The sequence below is a fragment of the Archocentrus centrarchus genome, chromosome 8 (assembly GCF_007364275.1).
Source record: "Archocentrus centrarchus isolate MPI-CPG fArcCen1 chromosome 8, fArcCen1, whole genome shotgun sequence".
Taxonomy (NCBI): domain Eukaryota; kingdom Metazoa; phylum Chordata; class Actinopteri; order Cichliformes; family Cichlidae; genus Archocentrus; species Archocentrus centrarchus.
Genome location: NC_044353.1, coordinates 18,998,036 through 19,016,271, shown reverse-complemented (window position 1 = coordinate 19,016,271; position 18,236 = coordinate 18,998,036). Strand labels below are relative to the sequence as shown.

Here is an 18,236-nt window from a genome sequence, read left to right as displayed (position 1 = left end):
AAGCTTCCCTCTTGGTTTCATTTTCCATTGTCCTCCCCCAAATTCTTGGCTCTGGCTTGAGATAAAGGGATGACTACTTCAAAGGGGTCTGCAAAGAGTTTAACCCCGAGCCGAAAAGGAACAGCACACAATACTGTAATTGAGAGCAGTTAGTGATCACAGAGCTTCTGCGCAGTGAGGACAGCACCGGTAGACTCACACACACGCACACTCTTAGTGTTTATGGCTGCAGCTGAAGTGGCCATCAGCAACTAGGTCCGGTCAAGGCTGCTCATAACACATTCATAAAAAATTTAAAAAAAACTTTATAAAACTTTATAAAAAACTTCCTGTCCTCTGGACTTGTCCGAAAGAGTGTTTTTCGTCAAATATGACTTAAGGTGACGTTTTTGTGTATGTTGCACATGGAAAGAAAGAAGCAGTGAAGATTAAAGAAGTAATGGACTTACAAGTGATTTATGTGTCACCCCCCCTCCCACCGTCTTTATTTATAGAGCTCTTTGTAGCAGGTCTGAATTTGACCTGTCCCTGTAATAATATCTCCCCATAAAGAGAGACAGTTACATCCTATAACCTCTCCCCTTGAAAGCCTCTTTTCAAAGATCTTTTTATAGGGCCTAGAAACCCCGGACACCCCTGGTCTCAGGCTGGTCACAGACCTGAGGTCAGCTCCTGAGGGGCAGCAGGGAACACCCGACCTGTGGAACCACGGAGGGGGATGAAGAGGCAGGACACGAGGGCCCAACTGGCCCCCTGGTACCGGCAGGGGGTCCCCAACATCGTCCTGGTGATGGCTTCCACCCTGATGTGTTTACTGTCAGAGGTCAACCTGGGCTGTTCAAAGTTAACAAAGACTGACTCTGTCAGAGGTGCTGTCACTATATTAGCCAGATGACCTGGAAAACCCACCGAAAGACCTCTGCTGTGTAGATGTTTGTGAGACTGGACATTGTGTTTATGGATTATAAGTTTAACTAGTTAGTGTCTTGCATGGTTCCAGATCACTGGTATACTGTGTATGATTTCCACAGCGATGCCAGATCAGCTCATCAATCACATTAATTTTGGTATCAGTTTATGCCTTTGACCTATTTTCAGTGTTTATTCATTACTTTTCAGCCATGTGTTTGTACAGTATCTCTTTCAGCTTCAGGTGGGACAGTTACCTCAATAAGCTGGGCAAGTGTAACTGATATTTTTTTTTTTTCAATATAGTAGCTGAGCTTCCCCGCACATTTTCCACATGCCCCAGGGAAACTGCAGGGGTATCCGCTGGGGTACAAATACCCAGAGCTGTTCAGCTTTTGCCGGGGTAGTGCGTTTGAAGTAGACACAATGCGAATGTTTTTGTGCAGGATGTGACAGAATTTGAAGGCAATAAAGTGGCCTTTGAATGATGAGTAATCCCTTAGTCATCATGGCCTCTTCCAATTTCCTCTTTTATTAACCTTGATGGGAAGCGAGGCATCAAGGGAGAACGTTTCACAGCACCTTTAGCAAACAGGCTGATCAAAGTGTTTGCCGTCTTTGTACTGTACTTTTTGGATCCCTGTCCGCTGAGACAACAAGGACACACAGACACCTACTGTCTCTCTTTCAAGAACATAGCCAGTCATCTTGCACAAAGGGTCCCCTGTGGTGGCTCATTTGAACACTAAAGACCCCTCCAAAACACCACTGAGTCTGTCCAGTAAACACTGTTAACACCACTGTAGCCACCGCGGTACGAATAAAGGAAGTGTAACTTCCAAAATGCCCATTGCTCCTCTGGGACTGACCGGTGAATGGATGCATATTGGTTGCCTGAGCTGCTTTCCACTCCTTTTTCATGTTATCTCACGCTGCAGTTAAGGAGCACGCACAAAGCAGAAAGCTTCATAGTCAGAGGTGCAAAGAGGAGTTATTCTTGTGCTGCTTAAGTGATGTGATAACATCTGTCAGAGAACTTATCCACAGTGAGCAGATGTTTTAATCTGCTGCGTATGCATGTGCCCTTATAGCCACTGGTAGGAGCTGTGGAGTGATAACAGCGATATGATTTCCTTTCCTGTGGCAACGTACTGTATCTGTATAAGGACTGGAGATGGGTAAAATGACTGCCCTTTACTCAAAACAGGTTTCCATTCCCCCTGCTGGGAGTTCCTTTCAAATCTTTGAATCCTGCAGCAGGTACATATCTATACAGCTCTGTCCTTGGGGTGAAGTAACAATAACGTTCTCATTACTCTGCAGGATGTCTGTCTTCTTTTCAAAAATAAAACTAAAATCCTGTCGAGATGTTACGCGTGCTATTTTGAAATGCGACGTTGCATTTATTGTGCAACCCCGGGACTCCACTGAGTTGATCTCCAAAATGATGCGGGTTTAGAAAAGAAAAGATGCCCGCGTCTTTAAAGTTTATGTAGCAACAGAGGGATTGTAGCGATAATGCCATTGGGGCGGCAGATCAGTTACTTCTGACGCTCCAAACCCTCGGGGAGTTGGCTCAAGATTGCCTGTCTTTGATAAGGTCCTCACACTGTAGCTACAACTTCGTGGTCTGCGGAAAGATTGGTTTAAAAAAAAAAAAAAGGTTGGGGGGAAAACTGGCAGGTCAGGAAATAAACCAAGCAACCTTTAAATAATATTTCGTCACCAGTGACTGCACCAAAAACTGAGGGGTCTCCACCACATGTTTTCCTTTTTTTTTTTTCCCTTCTTTTTTTTTCCGAAGGCACGAGGTTGGAATTGTTTTTTATACAGCTGCCGGGACCCGGCAGTCGGTTCCTGACTTTGAAGTGCGCTGCTCCAGCCTCTCGGTTCAGTTGGTGTTGGAGTCGCCTACAGGAGAGACCTACAGTGCGGCATGGCAGCCTGAAACCATAGGGAGGAGAAAAGGAGGAGGGAGAAAAGCGATATTTTTTTCCCTCTCGAGTGCATTTTTCTCTCCGTAAACCGACTCGAACCTGAACGGACTGTATGTGGACGCGCTGTGGAGACCAGCATTGTGGATTATAAGCGCTTTTTTTTGTGGATAAAGAAACCCCACAAACAAACCCGGAGTTTAATTCAAGGAGAGGAACTCGTGGATCGATGGTAAGTTGCGAGTGTGTGCCTCCTCAAAGTGGCCCCCATTGGAGGTCTTTTTGATGTGCTGTTGACTCGCCTTTGAAGTAATGTTCTTTGGGAGGTGGGGGGGTGAATGGTCGTTTTTCTTACTTTTAAATAAGGAACCGAATCGTCCCCGTGCCGTTCACTTACATTTTCTATAAGATAGTATTCGTACTTACATTTTTACGTATGGAAGAAAGCATTTTTTTTTTTTTTTTGTGGATTTCCTCATAAGATCTAAGACTTTGGTGCACTTGGGGTTTGGACGTTTAACAGGGCTTGTTTGTTCACCTTAAATGCAGCGTTAAAGAAATGTGTGACAAGTGGGGCCGTTAATGTTCGTTATCTCCCTCTTTTTTCGGTATCCTGTAGGAAGCTTTTGACTTGTAGCTGTGCCCCGAGCCCTTTTATCTCATGGCATGTTTAACACTCGAGCAGCGGATCAGCGATACAAAGTGACATCTTCAAGGTTGCACATCAGCCCCTGATACAGTGTAACTAACACTGATGCTTCGGGGACACGTTGTAGCGATCATCTGCAACAAACTGCTGGATGTGTTTAAACATTTGTGGAGGCTAAAGCTCCAGCAGCAGCAGCCTGCCTGCCTGCCCGCATTAACTATTTCGGTCACGTTTTTCCATCTCTTGGAGTTTGTCCCACATCGGTGTCCTACAGGTACTTGAGGCAGAGGCTCAATTTGGCGTAATTTTTAGGCGCTTTGCGATGAGCTGTAGAGAAATGACTGGTCCTGAAATGAGAGAGTGGTAGGGATGTTAAGGAAAACGATCCGGAAGCGGCGTCCGTGCGTAATGCTCTGGTATTTTGGTGGATACATGACTTATTAATTATGACTTATTAATTGTTAACCCAGTTTGACATGCATGTAATTACTACTTCTCATGATGTTATCGAAAAGGATGGCGGTGATCCAGCAGAGACATGGCTTTTAAAAATATATATATATAAATATACTGATAAATGTTTTAATTTAACCAATAGCGCCTCTGTAGAAAAATCACATCCCTGTGTGAGATATGAAGAAGTGCTGTTTATGTAATTCTGCTGCAGCGTTTTCTTGCAGTTTTTTCCTCTGAACTAGCCTGTCTGTTTCTGTAAAAGTCAGCGAGGGTCTGAAAAGGCTCTTACTGCGTTTCTGCCCCCCTTTGAAGTTGGGGCGGATCTGGTTTTGATTAGATCAATACTTTGTGTTTCAGAGAGAAGCCGGGCAGCCAGAGAGAAGCCCCCCGCTGACATAAGAGAGTGAGGAGATTACAGTAGAAGCTCAGAGGAGGTGAACTACACACACGGGCTCTCTCCTGCTGCCTTCAGAGCCATGAGCCGGGCGCTTATGGACAATATCGCCAGTAGTTTCCGCGAAGATGCACCTCGACCCCCTGTGCCTGGGGAGGAGGGCGACGCGCCCTGCTACCCCGGCAAATTCCCAGTGATGAAACCCCTGGAGTCGCCCAGATCCGTTCTGCTCGGCTCTCCGGGCTCCTCGGCGAGGAGGAACGAGGATGGTCTCGGGGAGCCAGAGGGGAGTGCCTCCCCGGATTCCCCGCTTTCCCGGTGGACAAAGTCTTTGCACTCTCTCCTCGGGGATCAGGACGGTGCTCTTCTTTTTAGGACATTCCTCGAGCGAGAGAAATGTGTGGACACTTTAGACTTTTGGTTCGCCTGCAATGGATTCAGGCAAATGGACCTCAAGGATACCAAAACGCAGAGAGTCGCCAAAGCAATTTACAAGCGCTACATCGAAAACAACAGCATTGTCGCCAAACAGCTGAAGCCCGCGACTAAAACCTTCATACGGGATAATATTAAGAAGCAACACATAGACTCTGCCATGTTCGATCAGGCGCAGACCGAGATCCAAACCAACATGGAGGAGAACGCGTACCAGATGTTTCTGACCTCTGACATTTACCTCGAGTACGTGAGAACTGGGGGAGAAAACCCGAGTCACGTTAACTCGAACGGGCTGGCAGACCTGAAAGTTGTATGTGGATACCTGCCCACGCTCAATGAAGAGGAGGAATGGAGTTGTGATTTGAAAGCTAAAGCACTGATTGGACTTTCGGCTAAAGCGCAGAGGGCCCCGGTGTCCCTGAGGGCAGTGGAGGTGATGGACGGGGGGTTCAGGTATGGCTGTTTACCCTGTTTTCTGAATTCATGCTGAGTTACTGCATACTAAAGACAACTGAAAACATTTCTCTCATGTACAAGGGCTTTTTTTTCTCAGCACCACCAGAGTTTGCAGAAAACTCTGGTTATCCTTTCCCTCCCTGTCCCACTTTGGCCCCTCTCTCCCCTCTCCCCGTCTCCAGCAGCAGCCCTCTGCTGGCGCTCGCCTGGATTTCCGGGGCTTTGAAATAGTTCCGCAGAGTGAGGGATCGTCTTCCACAGGAAAAGTTCACAGAGCACGCTGGCTCTGGCCCCAGCCAGCAAATAATAGATGATGACATTGCTGTGCTATGCCTCCTCTTGTACCACACTGTCCTCAAGCTTTTGGCAGAGAGATAAATGTATAGCAGAGCTATAGATGGAACTTTGAAGTGGCTGTTCTGTAGTCTCATTCGGCTGCTTGTTAGGCCTTTTTTTCTTTTGTCTGTTGCATTTAAAAGAGCAGACTTTAGATTAAGACTGCATCCCAAATATATTTAAGTGATTCATGAGTTTAAAGGCCAGTCTAATACAGAAAAGACATGAGTGTCATCTCTGGGACGTCCTCTGATGTCCCTGTTGCTAACTTACAATGACAGGCCGAGCAAGCTGACAGCCACCTGCTCTGGACGGCAGCTCTACCTTTTCTCTCCCCTGCCATTATTGTCACCCTTCTGATTAAAAAACATGTGCTCTTAACCCCCCCCCCCACACACACACACACACACACACAACCCCACCCCAAACTCTTCTCATCTGACTTAGATTGTCTTTTAAAAAACAAACCCTTAATGGCATCAGCTACAGTGCAGAATCAACACCCACCTCCACTTCCCCACCAAAAACCCTCTCACTCTCTTCTTCCCCCTTTTCTTGTTTGCGTCAATTCTCCTCTGATTCCCCCCTTCGCTGCATTTCCCCCCCCACCCCGCGCGCCTTCTCTACTTTTATCTTTTTCCTTTGAAAACTCAGGGATAGGGACTACGAGGCATGCTTTTGGAGCGAGAGGGAAGGTGGGGAGGAGGGAAAGGGAGCGAAATGAAGGAAGGACAGAGAGAGTGGGGTGGGGTGGAGGGGTGAGGGGGGGGCTCATGAAAGAAAGGGGGGGAGGAGAAAGCATAAATGAGGGGGTGAAAGAGGCAGGGAGGGAAGAATGCAAGGCCAGCTGTGTTAAATACCTGACTCTTTGCGAGCCCCTCTGAAGGTCAGCCTGGAGCTGGGGGCCTAGAGCTTTAGTCATGCTGGGTCTCTCCCTCCTTGTGGAGAACCCACCTCTCCCCTTTCTTTCCTTCTCTGACACTTTTTTTGGGGGGGGTGGGGGGGGTAGTCTCCCACTTTCCTCCACTTTTCTCTTCTGTACCATGGCAAGAATGCATACACAGTGGGAGATGCATGCTGAGGAAAGAGTGGATGTAGGTGAGCAAAATGGAAAGAGAAATTATGGGATATTTAAGAAGGAACGGGGAGGAAACGGGAGTTTTCCCAGGCCCAGCTTGTCACATTCATTCTTTGTTGCTGGCAGCAGATAAGTGAGGTTATATTCACACATTTGATCATTTTCCTCTTAAACATCTGAAGATATAAACTTGTTTTGATCCCACATCCTCAGAATGAGCAGTAGAAATGAATTATCAACCACCTGTTGGATATTGATTAATCTGATCTTTGTTGTTGTAAACTTCCCAGGTCATACAAGAGAGGAGACTCACTCAACCCCTGCCATTCGGGCTCCTTCGCCCCTGTCAGCAGCACGAATGACAGCGAGGTTTCCAGTGACGCCTTGACGGACGACGCCATGTCTGTGACCGACAGCAGCGTGTAAGTGAATATTATCCAAACGTGTGCACGTGTGAAAAAAAATGAGAGCACAGGAGGGTGAAATGAGGTGCTGTGGAAATTCAGAAAAGCTGTAAGAATAGCTTGCCACTGATGGATTGTGGCCCCCTTTGAAAACACCTGAAGATACAATCCAGCATCCAGGACATGGCATAGATTGATGCCAAGCTCTGTTACAAAACACTTCTGCTTTTGCCATCGAAGGACTTTCGGTCAATTAGTGGAAATGAGTACAGCGGTCACATGGATGGATGGATGGATGGATGGCTTTACATTTGATGGATAAGTGGACGTGAGCGCTGTTTTGATATCAGCTAATTTGCTTATTACTCTTTCTGATTAGTGATATGGTCAAGCAGGTAGCTGCCTCTCCATGAGCCTCGTTCTGCTGGAGCTCTCTTCCTGTTATTAGGGAGTTTTTCCTCTCCACTGTTGACAAGTGGCAGCTCAGTGGGCTTCTCCCTCTAATACTGTAGGATCTTTACCTGATTGGTCACTCATGAAGGAACTTACAAATCAATTGCTCATGTTGTACCACTGTCCACATGTGGTTGGTGCTTATCTGTGTACGTGCCTTGGCCCTCGTTCCTCTAAAGACATACTTGGCGTAATCACGTGTTTCTCAAGTGACAAGTTGCTGTGAAGTCACAGCTCAAGGCCAGATGCGCCCCGGTCAGCTGGCTTTTAAATGCAAAGCAAAAAGAAAAAACTTAGTGCAACAAGTTGCTCTTTACCTCATCTCACCCGAGGGAGGGGCAGGGGTTTCATGCGGTAACTATGACCAAGCAAAAGAAACTCAAAAGACTGACACACTGATGTTCAGCTCCACCAGGGGGCTAGGTTACATATAAATATGGCAGCTATAAAGGCTTTTTTACAATGGGACGTCCTCTGCTCTGGCATATCACACACACACACAGCACTCCTTCAAAGAGGCGGAGGCCTATATCGTCCTGTTCTGCTGTACTTTGCCCAAAGCCGGTGACAAAGCCCTGGCCACAGGGACACAACCTCCCCACCTCATTTTCTGCCCGCTCTGGCCTTGATCTGAATATCTGCCTCACTTTAGGTCAATTAAAAAAGACCCATAAACATGTGAATCTTATTTACAGATAAAGAGGAAAAAATAGAAAAGGAAAAAATGCAACGGGGGAGGAGGCGGTTGGGTGGGAAGAGAAAAAGAGTGGTGGAGGGGGGATTTTTGCTTATATCTTATTTATGGATTTGCTTGGACGCTGGGGAATGCAGCTGCGCAGACTTCAAACATTACCTTATCTTACAAACCAGCCTTTTGATGTGCGGAGATCAGAGGCTGGCTGCAGCAGCGCTTGCCAAATGAAGATTGGGAGGGGAGGGAGGGGTTGTTGCTTATGCGCATGACTGTGGCATTTCAAAGCAAAAGTGGAAAAGTGCTTCTCAGTTAGGCTAGGTCACCAGGAAACTGCTGTTTAGCATGGAAGGAAAGAGATTGTTTTACACTGTCAAGTGCTTCGGTTTGAAGCTTTGCAGTTTGTTGTTTGATTCCCTTTATTGAGCCAGCCAGCCCTTCAGCCCCTCAGATTTAACCAGGTTACCTGCACTCTTGGGTCCTATCCTGCAGTAACTCTTTGAATAAGTATAATGAGGAGCTAACGCTAACAGTGTCCTCAGCATAACATAAAAGTCAGTAGGGAAATGCTAATGCTGACACTACTTTTGGCCCGTAAAGCAGAGCACACTGACTGCAGTGTGTGTGTGTGTGCGTGCGCGCTGTTGAAAGGAAATGGCCAGCAGGGTGCCCAGTGTTGTGCTGTAGCCAGCTCTGAAAACGAGTGTCGTTTCTAGGGCAAATAAAACCTCACTCGGTGTAACCCGACCTGCTCAGAGCGGAAATGCTGTCATAATTTACCTCTGAGTAGCCTTTTTGTTCTCAGATTAAGCCTGAAACATGAAAAGCTAAATGAATTGGAGAATTAATAAATTAGATTTGTTCTTGCTTGAACCGTCTTTGATCTCCCCATTTGGCTAACAAGCTTCTTCCTGAATGTCTGTTTGGTCTTTAATGATGTATCCGATTGGGTAATTGACCTTTGTGGTCTCTCTGTGCACCCCCCCCCCCCCCCCCCCCCCCCCCCCCCCCCCAGAGATGGCATCCCTCCATATAAACTGGGCTCCAAGAAGCAGCTACAGAGGGAGATGCAGCGCAACATGAGGATGAACAGCCAAGTCTCTCTGCCTGCTTTTCCTGTAAGTACACAAACACACACACACACACACACGTGCATGCATACATACATATATGCACATGCTCAGAAGTCTTTGAGCACAGGGTGCCACGGAGTAATTTCCATACCACCCTGTGAACCGGGTTTCTCTTGGTTCTATGAATAGTACCGCACAAACTGTATTTGGCATCTTCAATTCAACAACGCCAGCAAAGATCTAAAGAGTAACGTCAAAGCCTCAGCCTCCCACTCACACACACACACACACACACACATTCATATAAGCTCGCATACAAACACAAGCCTCCCTCCCTACCTTTGGTGTCACCTACACCCCCATTAGGGTTCCTTGAAGTCTGCAGGAGACGGGGAGGTCTCTAAGCTGTTTATCGCCCCAGTGCTCGGAACACACCAGGGTTTTTCTTCCCCACCGATGCTGTAAATATGGAGAACAGGGAGAGATGAGGAAGATCTCTGCCGCTTTATCCCGAGGGCTCTGAAATCAGCCTGGTTCCTCAACAAAAACACAAAGATACTCAGACACATTCACACGCACACACCGTTCACGCACACGCAGCGCTTTGATCCGCGGATGAATGGAACAAACGCACAGGAAAGTGACAACTTCCAGCAGAGCTGCCCCCCCCCCTCTTTTTTTTTTTTTCACAGCCCCGCCACCCTTCCAACCCCCAGCACACACATACAGAAACACAAATGCTCAGCCAGCCCCCTCCCTAAAAGTGAGGGATCTAAGGGAAGAGTTTGAGCATGTCATGTGAGCTCTCAGCAGGTCAGAGGGGAGTTGGTAGCTTAAGGCTTAAGAGAAGCTAACTTCAAGTTGAGAGAAGAAAAAGAAAGGAAGTCCGAATCGAGGGGGGGGGGGGGGGGGTGCAGTAACTGTAACAGAAGCAGCTTGTTAAAACAAACTTAATGTAACTCCCTTTTTTTTCTACATTATGAGGTATGCAGTAGCTGTTGCTGTTGGATCGTGCTGCTTTTCTCACTCTCCCCCTTTTTTGCTTTATATATTTTTTCTGCTTTTATTCTTGTTTTTTGTTTTCTGTCTGATTTTTGGCGATGGCTGCCATTCCCATGGTGCACCAGCTCCAGGCACCATCAGACAGCCCCTCTTTTTCTCACTTTTTTCTCCCCTTTATCCTGACTACAAAGGCTTATGAGAGGGGGGGGGGGCAAGAAAGCCCAACTGCAAAAATAATTTAAGATTTGTGTGTGCACCCACTCTCATGCTGTCACTTTACTGTATGTTAAAGATGCCCAGCATGTGACAGGGAGGGGGGGGGGGGTAAATTACCTCAACCTTTCCGATCTCCCATCCTGTTTTTTTGGCACCTTTATCTCTTCCCTTCAATCCTTCCCTCTCTTCGTTTTCTCTCATGAACACACATCTCTACATCTCAGCTTCTCCCAGTTTCTTTTTTTTTAATCCCTCATCCTTTTCCTCCCTGGAGTTCTCTTCCACCCCCTGTCGATATGTGGCTTTTATTTCTAGATGTAAAGCCACTGCTTCCCATCAATCTATCCCTCCATCCCTCCCTTCACCGCTCTATTCTCCCCCCGCTGAGTGTTTGATATTTGACGAGGAAGCCTTTGAAGTGAGCTGACTTTAAAGAGGCCTGCTGATGATGACAGAAGGAACCAGCCGAGGCCTGGCCCAGCATGGCCATACACCAGGCCTGCCAACCCTTAAAACAGCCCTGTAGCCCTAGGTGCCAGTGCAGGTGCCCTGTAGTGGGAAATGCATAGCTATAGATGATGACAGGAGTCTTACAGTTGCTCACGAGTCTCCTTTCTCCTCCAAAGCGTACTCGCCATCCTCCCAAAGAGATGATACCATTGGAGCCGGCAGAGTTTGCAGCTCAGCTCATTGCCCGCCTGGAGAACCTGAAGAGGCAGCAGGACACCGCGAACACATTGGAGGAGAGGCTGCAGCAGATTCAGGAGGTTTGTGTGACTCTGGTTCTTACTGGCGAAATGAATGATACAAGATATCTTGTTTTGACCTTGACTTAGTTCACCTTGTTTTTATCAGGAGGATGAAAGAGAAGATACAGAGATAGTGGGAAGTGCTCCTGCGCTCTCGCCCCACTCCTTACCCCTCCTCTCCGGCTCCTCTGACGAGGACCCCCAGGCCATCCTGGACGAACACCTTTCTCGTGTCCTGAAGACCCCCGGGTGCCAGTCCCCGGCCGTGATCCGGCATTCCCCTCGATCCAGCTCGCCAGAACACCGGCCTTTCACCCGTGCGGGGTTCGGTGTCAAGGGCCTGGTAAGAACAGGGCCCTCCAGTTCTTCTGTATCTAGTCCTGACCAAGGGCAGTTCACTCTGGCCTTGGGTCCCAACAGAACCCTTGTGAGCAGACAGAGCACGAAGCACATCCACCACCACTACATCCACCATCACGCTGGTCCTAAGTCTAAAGAGCAAATCGAAAGGGAGGCAGCACTCAGGGTGCACAGCGTGTGCTCCGGCAGTGGCGAGTGCCAGCCCTGTCAGCCTTACCAGCGCAGCCGCAGCCTGGGCAGAGAGATGTGTGGGGCCATCACAACAGACAACAGCTTGGGGTCAGTCCCAAGCACTTGTTCTATGTTAGTGTACATTTTTTTCTTTTGTTTTATGTGTATTAAAATAAGCGATGCAATTTATCTTCCTCCCAGGCGCTCAAGTTCTCTATCGAGGCGCGCGTGTCGTTCAGGGGCTGAGGACGGAGTAGCAGAGAGGTGCGCGGACGACTGTGGGCCCCTACAGCTGCCAACGGACACAACAGACCCCACGCAGAATGTGTTGCGGTGGATCCTGGATAGTAAGCGACAGGGCAGGCATAAGTCTCACAGGTGAGTGGAGGCTAATACTTGGAGTGTCTATGTGAATATTAGGGGCACCATTTCATGTTAAATCATATTTCATGTCTCCCTTGCAGTACCCAGAGTACCAAGAAATCCTTTGGAGGCTCATCTACTCAGACACACACATGGGGTGGTGGTGGAAGCTGCGGCCACCTACGCAGTCACCAGCCGGCCCAGCCATTCATCCAAGACCCAGCTATGCCTCCCCTGCCTCCTCCCAACACTTTGGCGCAGCTGGAGGAGGCCTGCCGCAGACTGGAGGAGGTCTCCACCAAGCCCACCAAGCAAAGGTACGCACAGACCTTAGAGAGCAGGTTATTAAGTAGTGCTCCTGGTTATAACTGCTAACTATTCCAGATGTTCCAGTGCTCTTTAAAATGGTTTTATGTTACACTGAAGTCTATTTCATTTCTCGTCCCAGGCATTCAGTGTCCAGTCTTCAGCGAGAGAAGACCCACCTCATGCCTGTTCAGTGTGGGGCGTCTGTCCCTCTGTCTCTCGTCAATCCCAGCCCCGCTGGCCCCCCCCGCGACCAGTCTCCAATCAGAAGAGTACGATGCCTCTACAGTCCTGCCCTCCCTCTCCTCTCCTCCTTTCTGCTCCTCTTCCTCCTCCTCTCAGCTATAGCCTCCAACTTCAAGTGTACTTTGACCCTTTTTAACTCTTCCCACTTGTCACCTGCACTGCTTACTGCACAGATAGATGAAAAGCAGCAAAGCTACATACCAGACACAAGACACCCCCGCAGACACTCACTTATTTAAGGCTTTGTACACGTAGCACTACCTCTTACGTTTGCATGAATTGTGTGCATTTGTGCTTTGCTTGGAGAGTGTGTGTGTATGGTCACTGCACCACCTGATGGAGACATGCCTTTACATACTATATATATATATATTTATATAAATAATATGTATCGTTTTTAGGCTGTCCTTCAGTGAGCTGGCACTAGGCTAGGGTGAAAGAGAGTGTTCCTCTGAAGTGGGCCTACAAGGCCTTGGACATAGCTGAAGGGGAATTGATAAGACCGTGCACACACAGGCACAAACTTATTGATGTCACTGGGTCACTCTCACTCAGGATGCTGTTAGTTACTGTATTTCTGGTCTAATGCAGGGAAATTATTAGATTGTTTGTTGGAGATCTTTAGAAGCTTCTATTCTTATTTCTCTTTTGTCTGGATCTTGTCAAATAAGAGAGTGCTCACTCCTTCTGACACCCTTCCTCTCCATCTTTGTTTCCCGGCAGGTGTAAAAAGGGATCAGGAAGCCACGGGGTGAGCAGCGGGGAGATGGTGGTGACGTACTTCTTCTGCGGTGAGGAAATTCCTTATCGGAGGAACATGAAGAGCCACAGTCTGACATTGGGTCACTTCAAGGAGCAGCTCCGCAAGAAGGGCAACTACAGGTGTGTGGAGGCACCGGGCCAGTATCTCTGTCACGTCAGCATAACTGAGGGCATTTTAGACGTGGTGACCGCTCTAAATTGTTACAGACTGAAGGAAGACACAAACCAAAATCTCTCTGGTGGTAAAATTCTGCCTTTGAATTGCAGTTAGCACCTGCAACCTTAAAGACCTGAGATATTTTTCCCATGACCGCATGAAAGGCAGATATCAGTGGTTGTTTGTTTCTATGTGTGTGTTTGCACTCAGGCAGGCCTCTGTATGTGTGTGTGTGTGTGTGTTTGTTGCGAGGGGTGCAGTGAAAAGGAAGGGACAAGAGGAGGGAGGGTGGTGCAGGGGTTAGTGGGAGAGTTTGAACTGCAGCGATTTTGGGTCCCATCTGGTATTGATTTCCATGCTAAGGCACACTTAATACACATGGCTTTGAAGCCCCAGCCCCTTTCATTTCAACCAACAAAGACTCACACAAATGGCCAGCGTGCAAATTCTTCACTGATGCTATCAGGGCCTCTTTTTTTTTTTTTCCCTGTTCTGGTTGTGTGTGTGCGTGTGTGTGTGCATGCACGCACATTAATGTGCTTTTCAGTGAACGTGCACAGTGTTTACACATGTTGTAATCATTTTATGGATATTTTTGAAAGGCAGATTGTTAAATGCCAGATCCGCTTGTTTGCCCTTCTAGAGGGCCCTCAGTGAGGCCGCTCGGCTTCGATGTGTGTTTGTGGAGAGAGATTTGACTTTGATTGTTTCTTTCCAGTGGGCATTAAAGGAAAAAGATCAAACATTTATTGTTTAGACTGCCACGGTCTCCAAGATAAGCACGGCCTGAGTATTGTGTTAATAATTACAGGTATCAAACAGGGGGGGGCTTAGCAAAACTTCTTCCTGTCCAGATGTCCACAGCATTTTCAGATCAGCAAATGTGACAAGCACTTAGCTCTGAGTTCTCCGCATCTGTCTGTTTGCCCCCCCCCCCCCCCCAGTCCCGCTCTTCTTTCCTCTCTGGCTCACGGGCTCAGTTCCTCTGTCATACCATCCACATTTTTTGGAAAGAGAGCTGTGCGGCGCTTTAATAGCAGCCAGAGAATGTGTGGAGTTGGGTCATTTCAACATGGCAGCAGTTCAACAAAGAACAGTACTGCTCGGCCCTGCCAGACGATATTGGTGCCAGATGTCAGTGCAAACGGAGGGAGAAGGGGAGGGGAGGCAGATCCAGCCACATAAAACATGTTCCAGTGGAAATTCGGGCTCTCTGTGTCTCTGTCTGTCTCTCTTAGCAAAAAAAAAAAAAAAAAATCATAGCTCTTTGAAGAATTTTTTATTTTTTTTTAAAGTAGGAGGGCTCGACTTTTCTTTCTTCCTCTCCAGATAGAAAAGGAGGAACCCATTATCAGGAGCGTCCTTCACTCTTTGATTTCATCTCGTCAGTGTGCTTTATCTTATTTACTCACTTCAATTTCCTAAAACGCCTTTCTTGTATTTCACTTAGTTCAAAGCTTCTTGTGTCGTTGCTCTTTATTAGCGATTATCCTCGTGTCAGTTGGCTCTTGTGCGCTCTTGTGCGCCTCTGCAGTGCTGCAGATCTGGTTTTATAAGCGTTGCTTGTTTTACTTTGTCTTAAAAAAAAAAAAAAAAAAAAAAAAAGCTCGCAAACATACCCGCATTCCAGTCACCACACACAGAGCAAATCGAGGCATTTTTCCATTACACAGTTAATGAGTGGATGTTGAGTCCCGTTTAACCAACCCACCCCTGCTGATTTCTCTTCCTCAAAAATGGGGGGGGGGGGGGGGGGGGGGGTTTGCATCATTATGGCCCAGTGAAGTCATGGCTGACAAGAAGATTTTTTTTTTTTTCCCTTTTTCTTCTGCACACATACACAAAAAGTTGTTCATCAGCTGCCCTTCCTATAGTTCTCAGTAAGAGCTCACACTGTCAACATGCGTGAGGAAGGACACGGTGTGCTGCCTCCTCCTCCTCAACTTTGTCTCTTTTCTTTGTCCCTGTAATAATGAACCAGAGATGAGGAGTGAGTGAAAGCTCTGTGCACGAGCGGGTGTGTAGGAGTCAGGGGTAATGACAGGCAGACTTGCAGGCACCCAAAATTTTAGCCTTTGTCAAAGGACCCCTTCATTTGCACACGGGTCTAATTGGCCCCTGTTAGCCAGGGCAAAACTCACAGCAACACAACGGGGGGAAGAAAAGGAATGGGAGAAAAAGTAAAAGAGAACAAGTGGAGGGAGGGATGCAGAAAAAGGAAGCCTGCTGTTTAAAACCAAGTCTTCTCAGCAGCAGGTTCCACCCTGCCCCAGTATCAGCAGGCCTGGCTCACTGTGTATTTAGTGGCTTGTTGCAGATAGCAGAAATGAGGCTTTATGTTTAAAAGGGAGCGGCAAAATGCCGTGCGACTTATCGGGTCTTTTTTTTGACTTTTCACCTTTGAGATTTAAAGCAACTTGAATCAAAGGAAAGCACTTTGGCGTTGACACTCTCACCTCTCCTTTGCAGGTACTACTTCAAGAAGGCCAGCGACGAGTTCGAGTGCGGCGCCGTGTTCGAGGAGGTGTCCGACGACGGCTCCCTGCTTCCCACCTACGAGGGCAAGATCCTGGGAAAGGTGGAGAGGATGGAGTGAGCGGTGCCGGCGTTGTGGAATACCTCCGCGGATGCCCTCCTTCACATGCTCTCACACACAAAAACGACATGTGTGTGTGTTTGTTTTTATTGTTTGTTTTTTTTTTAAGCTAAGACTGAAGGACTGAAAATGTTAGCATAATGCTAAGGTCTGGGCAGATGGACTGGAAGAACAATGGAGAAGAAAACTAAAGCGGAACAAGATATCCATATTACCGGACTATCAAGTAGGAAAGCCCCCATGAAGTGAAGAAAACGTGGACTTTATGCTGCGGGGCTGAAACATTTCCAAAAGAGGAATATCTAGAGACTCTAGGAATGACCACTTGTCAAAGAAGCAGGGCACGGTGGGTTTCATTTGAGACTGAGAGCCTACTTGACCCTGCCTGTGCCGGTGTCTGCCCATAGTTGCTCACTAGCACATCACTAATATGTATACGCAGATATACATGTACATTGCATTGTATTGTGATGCTCGTATTGCTGTGTAAAGATTTCTATAGCTATTTATTGGAAATATCCCTTTCCCAAATCCTATTCTTCTTCTTCCATGGACAAGCTGCTTGGAGTTGGACAAACTTCTCAAATTATCCACATCTGTGAACCCCCCCCCCCCCCCCCCCCCCCCCCCCCACATCTCAGCATCAGTTCTCAAGCAAAGTTTTTTTTTTTATTCCCTTTCAGCCCATCATATTGAACTGTAAACATCAACAATACCTCTTCAAGAACTCCACTCCCACTCGGGGACATCTCCACTCTCCTGGCTGGAGAGCTTACTGCTGAAGCTTTGAGAATGGCTCGCTATCACTTAGAGTTCAATAATATATTTACTACTGCAGTGCTATTTGTGGATGTGTCCCCATCTGCTCTGAGGGAGCCCTTTAGTGTGCTATGGAATTTAAAAAAAAAAAAAAAGACAGAAAAAAAATGAAAAAAATGCTATTAATGTTTAATTCCATATTCTGGGACTCTGCCCAGCTAGCCTTGATCTGTCACGTCTTAGTGCCTTTGTTTCAGCGGCGCAGGCATCGCACAAATAGCCTACATATTTACTAAGAGGAAACTGCCCTGAACAGGTCCTTGAGTCCCCAAAAATGTGTTTACACCATATTCATATCTACCAACAAAAAGTTCTATAATGTGTTCCCCTATATGCTTACCTATGAGTGTATGAGTGAGTGAGTGAGTGAGTATTTCAAGCCTGCACTATGAGCTGCAGATGTTAATGATGGTGGTGAGATATATATATATCTATATATACACTATGTTCATAGTGTCTTTATTTGAGTACAGTAGCTGTGCCTACATGGATTCTTGCCATGTTTTACCCAGTTTTCAGGGTCTTGTTACTCCCTTGGTTTTTACAAGGGGCCTTATGTTGAAAAGATATTTTTATGCCTTTTAGTATCATCATGTTTATGTTTTATGATATTTTTCATGGCTTCCTTGGTTCTTCTTGTAAACTGTAAATTATGCGTTCTATAGAGCTCAGTTGAAAAGATGCCTCGGTACTTTAATTATTGTAATTATGAAGAGATGTAGCCTTTAATAAAATGTTCTATTTTTCAAATTAGCAAATTGCTTCCTATGGTTTCCCTGTGTGTGTGTTTGGGGGGTGGGGCGGCGGGGGGTGATTGGACTTTTCTAGCTCTAATTGGGATATTAGGATGGTGGCACGTCTGTGTGTGCTTGTGTTTAGAAGCAGCTTCGACACACACGCATACACACACACACCCCTGCTGTGCAGAGTGAAACTCATTGGATCCAGTGAGAAATTTCCACCAGATTTGCATCCATTATCAGCTCTTAATGTACTCCCTGTTGGAAATTAAAACATGCAGCATTAATTTGGCCACTAGAGCCTCTGTGTGTTTTAGGGGAAGAAGCAGATGGAGAGAGGGAGAGTTAAGTGTGTGTTAATGAGATATTTGGCAAATACATGTCATAAGTACATTTTACCCAGCTATTTACATGGTAAAATGTTTGGCCTCCTGTGGCACTTTATGAACTGTGTGTAAGTGTATAATGTGATTTCTTG

The 18,236-nt window shown here is 46.9% G+C and overlaps 1 protein-coding gene across 1 annotated transcript; it reads left to right on the top strand.

Annotated features, from left to right (window-relative positions):
* Positions 1-2,787: 2,787 nt before the first annotated feature.
* Positions 2,788-17,771, top strand: axin2 (axin 2 (conductin, axil)). Its single transcript, XM_030736728.1, is given in 12 exon segments — positions 2,788-3,075; positions 4,306-5,233; positions 6,941-7,072; positions 9,214-9,316; positions 11,116-11,256; positions 11,345-11,877; positions 11,971-12,147; positions 12,234-12,449; positions 12,581-12,670; positions 12,672-12,710; positions 13,408-13,566; positions 16,073-17,771. Coding segments are annotated over 11 exon segments (2,526 nt in total). The 5' UTR covers positions 2,788-3,075; positions 4,306-4,424; the 3' UTR covers positions 16,200-17,771.
* Positions 17,772-18,236: the final 465 nt, after the last annotated feature.